Source organism: Meriones unguiculatus, chromosome 7 (genome assembly GCF_030254825.1).
Source record: "Meriones unguiculatus strain TT.TT164.6M chromosome 7, Bangor_MerUng_6.1, whole genome shotgun sequence".
Classification (NCBI taxonomy): domain Eukaryota; kingdom Metazoa; phylum Chordata; class Mammalia; order Rodentia; family Muridae; genus Meriones; species Meriones unguiculatus.
The window spans coordinates 87,345,760-87,359,010 of record NC_083355.1 but is presented as its reverse complement, the minus strand read 5'-3'; the positions used below and the strand labels follow the sequence as shown (position 1 = coordinate 87,359,010).

The 13,251-nt window shown below is 52.1% G+C and overlaps 1 protein-coding gene across 3 annotated transcripts in view; it reads right to left on the bottom strand.

The window, feature by feature from the left end:
• Window positions 1-1,403: 1,403 nt before the first annotated feature.
• Window positions 1,404-13,251, bottom strand: part of Galnt16 (polypeptide N-acetylgalactosaminyltransferase 16) — an 82,039-nt gene continuing 70,191 nt past the window's right edge. For all 3 annotated transcript variants that reach the window (XM_060387775.1, XM_021633518.2, XM_060387776.1), the window contains 3 exons: window positions 8,300-8,441; window positions 7,564-7,689; window positions 1,404-3,589 (listed from right to left, as the gene is read on the bottom strand). In XM_060387775.1, coding sequence (XP_060243758.1) covers window positions 3,452-3,589; window positions 7,564-7,689; window positions 8,300-8,441 — 406 coding nt within the window. In that variant the 3' untranslated portion in view covers window positions 1,404-3,451. The remainder of the gene's footprint in view (window positions 3,590-7,563; window positions 7,690-8,299; window positions 8,442-13,251) is intronic.

Below are 13,251 nucleotides of genomic sequence, written 5' to 3'. Positions count from 1 at the left end.
AGGCATCACCCAGATGGTTCTGGAAGCCGTTGGGAAGCATCATTTTCAGAAGGATTGAGCATCTCGTTGACTCACACCATTCAGCAAAAAAAAAAAAAGGGGGGGGCTATTTGTGTGCATTCGTTCGAGTGAGTGCTTGAGCATCTTTCTATTTTTGTTTAACTGGCTTGTTCCACCAGTGGCCGCTGGCCAGGAGAACACAGCCCCTCTCCTGCTTCATGACCAGGCTTTAACTGAGCTCCTGGCAGGCAGGTTCTCTTACCATGAGAGAAGTTGACTGGGTCCCCTCCCTCCTGGGAGAGTGGTGACTCAGACCAGCACAGGGGACAAATGCCAGACAAGAGTTGGGTGTGGTCTTAGGGACATTGTGAACTCTAGTCTCTCCAGGGTTCCTTTTTTGGTCCTTGGTGGTAGAGGACCACACCCCAGACAGTGCTACGGAAGAGTCCTGAGGCTGCCTGAGGAGCAAGTAGAGCTGTCTGCACTGATTTCTCACAAGAGTAAACAGGGAGCAAAAGGAAGAGCCTTGGTGGAGATCAAAGCCAAGTGACTTTCGAGTGCTGGTCAGCAGGGAGCACTTGAGTTCCATGTTCTGCCCTACAGGAGGCAATCAACGAACCAGCCAGTGAGTCAGACAGACAAAATACAGAAAAATGAAGCCACATCCCAGGACCCAGGAAATGCTTTCTTCCGGACAAGCGGGAGGCTGACTCTAGCAAACATTGCTCCCCAGCCCTAGGCTTTCCTGCAGGCTTATGTGAGCCTCCTGTGTGCAGTGGGGGAGGGAGTTGTTAGCAGCACTCTGGCCTGTCCACGGCAGTTTATACCCACACCAAGTCAGTACTTATTTTTATCTGGGTAGGCTCAACTTCTGATCACAGAAGTGGTGGAGTTTGTCTATTGGTTTCTATGGAAACTGTTAGGTAGAGCATCTGCTGCCTGATCAAACAAACCTAAGCTGGTGGGACTCTTCTCGAATGATTTTGCTGTTTTTACCCAGGAAGACCATCATGCCTGAATGCTTTCCTGTGAACAGAGCAGGGAAAAAGCAGGTCTGAGGGACTAGAATGGCTCCCAGGAAAAAAAGAATCGTTTGAGTGCAAGCATGGTGTGATGGCCACATCTATTCTGAGAAGCCCTGGGATTTCTATTTCTAAGCAGCAACAGGACCTCCATGATGAAGCAAAGAATGTGGGTTCAGCCAGACACCCCACTTCCTGGGTCCCAGCCTGCCCTGGCAGCAAGGCCACCTGCTGGCTTCACACAGAACAGCTGTGCCCCAGATCCAGGAGAGGATCCACCTTGAGCATATTCTATCATTCAGTCCTACCTGATAGAGACCTGATTCCCCACCGGGCAGTGGAAACCAGCTCGCAAAGTCCAAAATCAAAGGTGCCGGCACATGTGAGCATGTAAGAAGTGTTTTTATTCCAGGTGTGTTTCTTAAAGACAGCGTCCTCCAGGACAGCTTAGTGGCACATGCTTTGGTCAAGAAGAAAAGCGAAAACAGAGTTGGACCGAGTCCCTGCAACAGACAGCTGACAAGTGCAGAGCCTGGTCTGACCACAGGAAATGGGGGGAGAGGCCCTCTCAAGGCTCTCTGAGCGGCAGTCCTTACATTCACATGGAGAAGCCCAGGTTCCCAGCCCCAAGGTCCATGATGGAGCAGGGCCCAAGCCTCTAAGGAAAAGCCTCCACTTTGGCCCCATTTCTGTCCTAGACTGAGGCAGGAGGCTTCCCAGAGGGTCACAGGGTCCAAGGCCAGGTCTAGTGTGTAAGACATCCCAACAGGAGAGGTGAAACTTGGTCACCAAGGTGAGGGGCCCTCTGCCGAGCCCAGGGGTGCACACATATTTGGCACAGAACTGCTGAGAGGGTGCTGGTGAAAGGCAGAGGTGCAAGGTAACTGCTGGAGAACCTTCCAGAGCGGGTACCACAGACCAGAAACTTGGCTTCTAACACCGAGCGATATACAGGCCAGGCCTGGCAGGGCAGGAGATAGAAACAGAGCCGCAGATAGTGGTGGTGCTGATCCAGAGCAGAGGATCAGATCCTCTGGAAACCAGGAAGCAGGGGAAAATCCAGGCTCCACCCCCACCTAAAGAAATTGCATATGTACACACATACAGCATTCTGGAGATTCCTAGACCTTCTGGAGTCTGTGGACTCCCTATGAGCATGTGGCTGTCTGGTCTATGAAAGACGAGGGGGCTCCTGGGGTAAGAGTGACCTCCTTAGGCTGGCTTACTTTAGAAGGAAGACCCCAAGAGTTCTGGGATCTTTTACCCAGATTAGACTGTGTGAGCCAGTGGTCGGGAGAGGGGTGGGATTCCAGAATGGGACCAAGGTGTGGTCTGTGTGTTCTCAGTAGTGGGAGAGGAGAGAGCAGGGGGTTCTCTGCACACACAGGAGCCACTGGCCAGCGGGGCAGCCCACTGCAACCGCTGGCCTTTGGAGAAGGGCCATCGCATGAGGTCTGGCCTGGGTGACTTGGTCTCTACTGACTGGGAGATGGTTATACTTCAGAAAGGGGATGTCATTCTGACCAGCCACCCTGCCCCATCACACTGTGTTTACAGAGGCAAAGACCTTTGCAAAAGGTGGGTCCAAGAGAGTGAGCAAAGATGAGAGCATTTCAGGGTGTGTGACCAGGAGCCAGTTAGTGGGGACAGGGTGTACCAATTACTCAGAAAGGCCCAAGTGTGAGGTCTTGGCCTGACATATGGCTAAGTGAAAGTAGAGTCCACTTAATGAATTATGAACTCTCTTGCTAAGAATGTGGTCACCTAGAGGGGCTGTAGGCATATGTTAGGCTTGGGGCCTGATGCTGGCAAAGCATAGACAGGATGATGTCCTGGAAAGAGATCTTGTTTTTTTGGTACTTCACGGCCAGCTGCTTCTCCATCCACATTCTTTGAATCCCCATCCTCTGCTCCCAGAATGCATCCTTCCCTCACCCACCCACTGGACTGCACCTCCTACCCCTTCCTGTACCTTAGCTTCTCTTGCCTTCAGCCTCTTCATACATGATGCCACTTGTCCTCTTGTGTTGACCTCACGCTAGCCCATGGCCCAACTTGGCCCCTCTGTAGGTTTCTGTCCTTGCCCCACTTAGGCAACAAGGAGAAAGCCCACACACCACTGTCTGGGGCAACCAAAAGGGCCAAGGGAGAAGACAGAGGGCCAGGAGCAGCTGCCAAGTCCCTGCCCAGGACAGCTGCATTCTAACCATCTCCTCTCCCAGGGCAAGGCTGGAGTGGCACAGAGGGCATGGCACACGCCAACTGCACCCACCCTGAACTAGCTTTGGAGAAACGCGTGGTAGGGGTGTGTACTGATGATCCAGTAGAAATGTGAGGAGATGGGAAACAGCCCGATTGACACTCCCCCACCCTAGCCCCTTCCGGTCCCCAAGTCTCATGCAGAAGGTACAGGAGGCTGGGGGCTCCCATCATGTGTGCGGCAGCAGTTGCCATTGCTGGGCCTGGGCATCCGCCTGACACTTGCTGGTCACCAGCTGGGCAGCCTTTGTCTCCAGGCAGAGGCTGCTGACGGAATGCTGGATCAAAGATCCTTTCCTTCTCCATTTCTGGGTGGAAGGGAGAGGGCGGGAAAGAAGAAGAAAGTGATTAAAGATAACAATATATGAGCTGAGGGCGGAGCTTAGTGATACAGTACTTAACCCAGCATGAGCAAGGCTGTACTCCATGGCCAGCACAGGGCCAAAAAGTGGTTTGTGCTTTCACTTCACGTGCATGCACACAATACTGCACATGCCTAGGACACACCACACACATGTATTTATTTCCTCGGGCGTGTAACTGTATGCATTTGCATTTTCCTAGACCTGTGTGAGATGTGCATTCGTGGACGCCACAGGTTGATGTCGTGTGTCTTCCTTTATCACTTATCTTTTTTTTTGTTCTGCTTTTGTTGTTGTTGTTGTTTTGGGATGGGGGGTTGAGACAGGGTTTCTCTGTGTAGCCTTGGTTGTCCTGGACTCGCTTTGTAGACCAGGCTGGCCTCGAACTCACAGAGATCCACCTGCCTCTGCCTCCTGGGATCAAAAGCGTGCGTCACCATGCCTGGCTTCATCTTATTTTTTGGATACACTGGGCATGGAGCTCATGGCTTCAGACAGACTGGCTGGCAGGGATCCTCCTGTGGTCTCCTCCCCAGGGCTGAGGCCACAGGCTGAGCCTGGCCTCTTATGCAGGTGCTGGGGATCCAAACTGAGGCCCTCGTGATGATACAACAGGTGTGTGACACCGCGGTGTCATCTCCCCAGCCCTCATCCCCTTCATTTAGAACAGAGTGTCCTTCTGCGGGTGCTCACTTCTGTAGTATGGCCCAAAGGTACTATACGGCTCAGAGGAAGCAACACTGCCCACGCGCTGTGTCCAACCTAGAGGTGGGTTTGATTTGGCCTGCAAGGTGTTATTTTAAAACCCCAGCTTAACCGTCACATAAAAAAATCTGCATTTCCAGTTTCTCATTGGACACGAGGCCCAGTTTCTATCAGCTGGCTGGTCTGGTGCTCTCCCTGCTCTCTGCTGTGGGGGGAGGGGGAGGGCTCTCATTCCCCAGCTCCCCAGAGTCCCAACCCGGCTCTGACTTTTCTCCCCTAGCAGTCCCAGCCAGTTCCCTGCAGCTATGCAGCAGGTACCGAGGTTGTGAGCCCTGGTTGAATGTCTTCTCCCTGGAAAAAAGGCTTTCTCCTTCCTGCAGCCCTACCTGCCACTACCTGTGCAGTCACGGCTCACACAGTGGGGTGAAGGGGGGTTGTTCCCACAGGACATTTCAGAATGACTGAGGGTGGTGCGTCACCCAGGACATGGAGACAAAAGGCAGGGCTTCGGCCCAGGTTTGGAGACTGAATAGCAATCACTGTCATTGTTGTTGTTTCTCGCCTACTTTCTTTCTGCACAGCCACATCCCTTTCCTCATATCCACCTTATCTCTCTCCGAGGTGGCAGAGCTCATGACCACCAGGCTGGAGCCCACAGAGCTCAGAGGGAGATGGCCCCTGTTTTACTGTGTAGCTAGGGGGCAGAGATGAGCCGCACTCAACTGTGGAGACACCGTTACTCAAAAGAACGGGCTGAGCTCCCACACGCACACCCGCATCTCCAGTTTCTCTTTGGAACTCAAGTTTGCTCTTGCAGCCTCTCACATCTGACTCCAGTGGTCCAACCTCTAACTATGGACTCTTATTTTTCCCGGGAGAAGGCGAGGCCCGCCTCCCTCCCCCCCTCCCCCCCGCCCCTGCTGCTCAGACTTAGCGCCGTCTTGGTATGCAGCTCTCAATAGTGTGGTGGCTGCTCCTTTTGCCTCCCTTACCAGGTTCCTTGAGAGCCAAACCATGCTCTTCCTTCTTCCCTTCTTGGACATGATCTGTACATTGCCTTGGCACGGGGAAGTGATGAGCAAATGAATAACCCTACTGGCAGAAGTCTTACTTCCAGCCAGAACTTGTGGGCGGTCTTTCGCACCAGCTCTCCCAGCCACTCAATCCTGAGGCCGAGCAGGCTGCACTGCATATGTTCGGGCACTCCCCTGTGCCCAGTCCCAGCATCTGCGGATTCCTCTGGCAGTGCAGCTCATTACTGTATGAGTGAGGAACCCGGGGGAGTGTCAGAACTGGGACTTGCTGACTCCATTGCACCTCGTCCAACTCTCAGGAGCCTCATGAACACCTGAAGCCCAACTGGCATCAAGACTAATTTGGGACCAGGAAGGAAAGCCCAGACTCCAGAAGATACTGAGAGCGGGAGAGCTGACCATTTGTCCTCCACGGTGGTGAGAGGCAAGGCAGCACCCAGAGTGTCGTAGGTGGGGTGATGACTAGCAGGGCTTGTAGGGACATAATGTATGCAGTTCGTGAACGTGTGGGTCTTGGGGATCGAACTCAGGTCATCAGGATTGGCAGTGAGCGTCTCTTCTGTCCACACAACTATTTTACAGAGAAGTATTTTGAGTGGACCTGTCTGGGAGGACACCAGAAGGCTCTGACCTCAGCATTGAGGTGTTTATAGGCTCAGGACTCTCCCCTCAAAATGGGGTTGAGGTTCCAGCTGAAGGGCAGACTGCACCAGCCCCATTGCATGATAGGGCGATGTGGACTGCAAATAAATACTAACAACTGGGATGGGTCATTGGAGGGAGATGATGGTAGAGACTATCAATTGAGATCTCTTCGTAACAGTGATTGAGCTACATTGTCATATAGCGGAGGAGGGCGGGGGAGGGGACAACGGGGATGTGGGGGTGGTGATGGCCTAATCCATTTTAGGTAGCAGGGGAGGGGCACAGGCCTCTAGGCTGAGGAAAGTGGACTGCCCCAGGCCAAGGAGTGAGTTCTCACTTTCTCCATCTCCCAACCACTTTGAAGCCCAAAATGATAGGCAGAGAAGACCAAGGGTGGGGGCTGCTGTAGAGGAAAGAAACAGGTTTAGTAGGAGGCTCAGCTCCCAGTTAGAGAGTGACTAAAGTAGGAAAAACCTTTCAAAGGAAGGATTAAGGACCCAACATGTTAGAGTTCAGAAATAATCCATCCTTTTCATTGTAGAAAGCTGTTTTTTTTTTCTTTTTTTTTTTTTTCTTGTGTATGTGGGGAGGAAAGGGTGAGTGGTGTGCTTTTCGTGGCTGCAAGCTAGCAGAAATGGCCAGCTGGCCCAGCAAGCAGGCTGTAGCGCTCTTCCCCACCCCTCCCACCATGACTCTCATACACAAAGGCTGGAAGGAGAGAAGCTGGCTGCTTTTCCAGAAGAGAACAGCAAACTTGCACTCATGCCTTTTAACCAGGAAGAATGCAGCAGCGAAGAGAAGGGCTGGCTCCAGAAGCCTAGTGTTTAGTGCTCTGTCCCTGGCTGCCATATGCCCTGAGCAGGTGACAACATTTCTCAGAGCATCAGTTTTTCCTTTCACAAGTCAGCCTGACCCGTTTCCTAGGACACATCTGATGCTAGTTATGTGAGCTTGCAAATCTCGGTATCTGGACCTCAGATTCCCAGTGAGCCTGCAGTCACGAAATCCGTACTAAGTTCTGGCTTAAGTCTGTGGGTTTAAGAGCCACACTGACTTGGGTTTAATTCCTAGATAGTTCCACCCTTTCCCAGCTCTGGGAGCCCATAGCCCATGTCAAGGGAGCCTTGGCTCACTCACTGAACAATAGGCTAGTTGAGGATATGCAGGGGCTAGAAGTGGAGGATACGCAATGACTCTCAAGGTGAAACGTCCAGCGCAGTGTGGGCGTCAGAGCTAGCTCTTATTTGAGTTTTGCAGTTGTCGTCAAGAGCTGGGCCAGCAGCATTAACAAGACAAATTGTTTCTGCCCTCAGACTGGCAGGGCTAATGTTAAACAAACACTTAGCTGCAGTGTCTGCTCATGAGTGAAATGATATGCTGGACTTAGATGATGCCGGAGGCTCCTCTGATCCCCATTTTAGACGGTTTGTCTCGAAAGCACATGCCTCAAGGTGAAATTCCCCTCTCAGTGTCTGCCATCCCCTCTCAGTGTCCCTTGGGGCTATTGGCCATCTGTGCCTGGCGCTGGAGGCTTACCTGCTTGCTTTCTTTAGGGTTGCACGCTTGCAGCATTACTGAGGATCCGGGGGAGGACACTGAGGTGGAGATGGCAGCCAGGCATTTCCCCTGCTGCTGGATGAGGTGGTCGCTGAACAGCCATGCCTGCAAGACAGGGAAAGGACAGCTCCGGATGGACAGCTATGGGTGGACAGGCAAACCACAGGTAGACCAGGGACTTTCCCAGGCTTTTTGCGAATAACTGTAGAAGCTAAAGGAGAGTTCCAATGTTGCTTTATGTTAGAAAATGTTCATAATCAAATATTAAGACGAGGATGCTCAGCCGGAGCCGACCAGAGGGCAGTCAAGGAGGCTCCAAGGGATGCTGGAGAAGGGAAGAATGAAGGGACATAGGGCCTAGCTAGGTCCATGATAGGGTCCCAGGACCTTCTCTAGAGCTGATGTGGGCGAGGCACGCATGCGTTAGCTACGTGCACAGAGTCCCGAAGACGGGCAGCCCATCACACACACCTGAACTCTACTCCAGCGTAGAACTGGCAGCATTTCGTCCTTGAGAAGAGGAAGTGGGAGACACAGGGCTGGAAAGGGGTGTGTGTGTGTGTGTGTGTGTGGCAGGAGCAAAGTGTGAGGAGCCCTGGGAAGGTGACGTATGGCCGTTGCAGAAACAGTGGGCAAAAAGCGAGCGGAGAGAAGTCCTAACCCCACTCCTGGCCAACCCTCTTGGCTCCTGTCCTGTTCTTGGCCCTAAGCGTACCTGGGCTGGTGGAGGGCTCTTGGCAGACCCTCTGCAGATCCCCATCCCAAGCAGGAGGTCACCAGCGGTGTTCTGGCCCTGGGATTCTAAGCAGTTGACTCCTTGCTTAATGACACCAGGGAGCACTTCCTTCACGGGGACACTGAGGAGAAACGCAGGGTCAGGCTGCTTCTCAGGCTAACCCACCCCTTCCTCCAGGGGGCAGCACACAGTCCCTGAGGTCTCTGGGACTCACAAGCTGAGGGGGATGGGGTCAGGGGTATGAACAGGGTTGTCAGGAGAGGCAGGAACAGCCCCAACCCCAGTAGGTTCTTTTGTTTATATATTCGTTTTTAATTTTTATTGTATGTATATGAGTGCTCTGTCTTCATGTACACCTGTATGCCAGAAGAGAGCATCAGATCCCAGTATGAACCACCATGTGGTTGCTGGGAATTGAACTCAGGACATCTAGAAGAGCAGAAGGTTGTTTTTAACTGCTGAGTCAACTCTCCAGTGCCCCCAGTAGGTTCTTATGGGAGTCCCAGGGACGACCTTAGAGGCCAGGTCTGAGACACAGGGGACCCTGAGAAGACACTCAGGCCTGACTCACAGGACTCCTCAGCGCAGAAGCTGACACCTGGTAGTTTAAAGGAGGCCTCAACACCCAATCTCAAAATAACAGGGAAGGGGTGATTTTGGAGCGGCTAACTGAAAAAGCACAAACATGCAAAGATGTTCAGTCTCACTATGATTAAAGAATGCATTAGAGAGCAACCACTGTTTATTTCCCACATATTTGTATGTGTGTGTGTGTGTGTGTGTGTGTGTGTGTGTGTGTGTGTGTGCTTTAAACAATGCCCAGTATTGGGAATACTTGGGAGACCTACTCTACCAGCAAGATCATGAATTAGTTAAACTTTGAGAGAGAGCAGAGTGGAATTAAGCATCAGAATGCTTAAAAAGTGCATGTCCTTGACCGAAGAATGGCAGTTTAAGGAATTTAACAACAACAACAGCAACAACAAAAAGAGCTTCGTAACAGAATGACTGATATGGAAAGAATTGAAAATTTCTGGTTGCCTAGAAGCTGGGCTGGGCTGATACATCCATAGGCTGGAAACCCTGTAACCATTACAGATGACTGTGAAAGAAAACCTGGGGACAATAAGCCTGCCTCTGAGGGAGGCTTCAAGCTATCACATTATTAAAACATCTCATGTACCAGAAGAATGCTTAAACCCATGCACACCTGAGCACACTCATTGATAACCTCTGGGTAGCTAACTTAGGGAGGCTACCATCCGCAGCTGACAAAGGCTCGAATACCTGGTTTTGGGGGGCTCATGAGTAATGCATCCATCACAAGGGTTTGGGAACCATGAGTGCTCGGAACCTCACCCCGGGGCCGAGGCTCCCTGCTCCTTAATGCCTCTGTCCAGAGAGAGCCTGGGCCCTGGGAGAGCATATCTGCCATTCCTTGGTCTCAGCCAAGGCAGGTCTTCCAGGGCTGTTCAAGAGCCCATGGGACCCCAGCACTGATTTGCTCTCAGAGAGTCCCCTCACACACATTGGTGGTGGCATCCACCACTGAACTCGCCTTCAGAGCCAGAGTTGTTGTACGGATCCGGAGCAGAAGTTGTAACTGCGGGCCCTGAGCCGAATGTCAGACACATTCCGCCTGCTCCACAGAGAGAGAGGTTACTGCTGCTTTTCATCAGCTGGCAATTTTAAAAAGAGGGGGCTGGCAGGATGGCTGGGTAGGTAAAGGCCCTTCCTGCTAAGCCTGACGACCCGAGTTCAATCCCGGGGACCCACGTGGTAGAAAGAGAGAACTGACTTCTGCAGCTTGTCCAAATCCCCACCCACATTCAATAAAATAATTAAAATGTGATTAGAATATATTTAAAAGCCTAAGGTTGCTCAGTGGGTGAAATGTCTGCCGCCCGGAAGCAGCAAAGACCTGAGTTCAGATCACAGCACCCATGCAAAAGCAGGTATGGTCACTTGTACGTGTAACCCTAGTGGGTGGAGACAGGCAGATTCTGTTTGGTAGCTAGACAATCCAGTCAACTGGTGGACCCCGAGTTCAGTGAAAGACCCTGACTCAAGAGATGAGGTAGAGAATAACAATGGAGGACACCCAGCTCTGGCCTCTCTCTTCTACCCCCTTAGCCCCCCCCATTTTAAAAAAATGGGGAGATCAGGCCCTCTGAGCTGGCGCTCCAGTGACAGCTGTCCTGGGGAGCAGCTGTCTTTCCCGCTGCTCACCCCATCACGTGACTTGCCTCTCTCCACCACATTCCTTGCTCCTCTGTCCTGACTGACGGAAGCAGCTGAGCTTGCAATTCCTACCAGGAAAAGCGTCACCATCCCTGCTGTGTCTGTTTCCCTCTCTGCCCAAGCGGCCTTCCAGGGGGCCTTTGAGAATGGAGAATTGTGCGCCGTGGGGAATGCTTCAAGCAGTGCAGGGTTATTCTGATTCCCCCCCCCCCTATTGCTCTTCGGTCCCACCCCCTATTCTTAGTGGCATATGCCAGCTGGATTAAGCTGCCAGAGGGGATGCAGGCCGGGTGGGGACTCCCCAGTGATGCTCCTGTAGGGCAGCTCAAGAGCAGAGGCAGCTTCCCTGATGTGTCACTGTGACAGTAGTCCTGGACGGCTGAGTTCCAGGTGGCACTCACCATCATCTTCCTCAGCGGTCCGGCAGAGCGAGCCAAGCTATCCTGTTTGTGGGCAGCCCTCTGTGCCTGCACCTGCCTCTCCCAGTAGCTCTCCTCTGAGCAGGGCTGCCATTAGACCTCACAACGCCTTCGCAGAAATAGCTGCCGCACCCACTGCTCAAGTCGCCTTACTTCCACCTACTAGAAAACTGTTACAGCGTAGTATTTTGGTTAAGAACGCTTCCTGCCATCTGCTTGAAGTTATTGTAGTGAGTCTGCAATGACCACTATGTGACTAGCACCTTATGAAGGCGTGATGCAGTCTGCATTGCTGTTTGGGACAGTCACTAATCGAAGGGATGAATTAGCAGCTGCTGAGGCCTGCTGAAGCTAGGCCTGGACACAGAGCAGAGCCGCGGCAGGACCACAGGCGAGGTGGAAGCTCTTTTAGCCTTCTCAGACCTTGTGTTGACTACCTGAGACATGCGGGCAACCTGAGGATCCTCCCCGTGGAGGGGCATTGACATGAATCTGACCCACCCCTTCACCCTTCACGCTAGAGTGAACCAGCCAGATAGGCCGGAGCCACAGAAACAACAGCAGGAGGCACATTTCCCTCACTGAACACACTTAATGTACTGCCCTATCCTAGGATGGATCCAGGTTTGAGATAGAGCACTTCTTCATCTGGGGTGTGGAGAGGAACGACCCATTTTTCTATCTCCCCAGTTCCTCAGCTCCTCATGCCAGCCTGGGGTCCAACATGCCATCCAAACGTAGGAACCTTGACAGTGGGTAAGTCACTGCTTCTCTCTCTTCCTCGGTGTGTCAGAAGTGCCACATGAACGAGTGTGGGCTCCCTGTACTTCAGCAAAACTCACAATCATGGGACTGGAGAGATGGCTCAGAGGTTAAGAGCACTGCCTGCTCTTCCAGAGGTCCTGAGTTCAATTCCCAGCAACCACATGGTGGCTCACAACCATCTATAATGTGTTCTGGTGCCCTCTTCTGGTGTTCATGAATACATGCAAGCAGAACATTGTATACATAATAAAATAAATAAATCTTTAAAAAAACAAAAAACGCACAATCACTGCACTCTCGTGAATCAGTATTCTGTGCTTCTCAGCGAGGGGCCAGAGGGACTGAGGCTCCTTGGCCACCAGCTTGCTTCCATGGAGGCTGGAGTCACTTGGGTTGTTGTTCAGGAATTTCTTAGATGTTTCCAGCAGTCAGTTTGGGCTTGATGCTTTTCAGGCAGACTGTATTTGGAACTTTGAGTTATATTATCTGGGTTCAGCATCTAGCTAATTTCCAGGGCTTGGCTGCAACCTAACAGTGGGAACCTTCCAGGCATTGGCTGTGCCCTGGGAAAAGCTGGTTTCCCTCCTTGCAGAATCTGTAGGCAGTGAGGGGTAGAGTGTCTGGGAAAGCCATGACAACATCCTTGAGAGAAAGAAGCCACAGGGGAATGAGCATGCTCCCTAGGTGACTGTCCTAAAGGATGGAAGCTAACTCCAGACACGCCCAAGTCTTGCTCGCTAGAATTTATCCACTCAAAAATGTTCATTTTAAACGCCGTTTGCTCAGTGTCTTGTTTTGTGATAGGGACCAGGAGACAGGCATGGACAAAACAGGTGACGGCTTCCGCCTCGGGGAGCTTCCAGGCAAGAGCAGGAGATGACATCATATTAACCCAGCTAGTGTGTATGTGAGATGCTGATGCAGGCCCCAGAGGAATGTCAATTTAGCATTTGGACAAAGTGTCCCTGGGGAGAGGACAAATGAGCCCGAATCCAAAGAGGCTGAGGAAATGAACCGTGCAACCACGACACCAGAAAGGACTTAGAATCAGGAAGAAGGAAGCCGGGTGGACCCCTTCACAGACAGAGTGCTTTCTTGCCTTCCTCAGTTCATTTCCGAGCACAGCCCCCTGCCCCCTGCCCCCTGCACAGACACGGGCCCGTTTGCATTTTGCTTCCTCGTTGCTAGAACAAACACCTCCCTGTGCCTTTTTGGTCGGTCTCTGTGATTACATACTAACGGATGCATACTGTTTGTTTAAATGGATGTATCAGTGGTCCACTGGGCCGGCCTAAGCGTTAGCTGCCTCTCATTTTCCCACAGCAGACTGGCTCGCAGGGTCTGCGGTCAACAGCTCTGCGCTCTGATGACTTTATCTCCCTGAGATGAGCTTCCAGCAGAGAGAGAGGGGACAGGGTCAAAGAAAACGCAGCCCTATCATGCCTGCCCGGTAACTCCTAGCCTCCTCTGTTCCCTCAGAGCGAAGATGAGCACGGCATCTGGGGA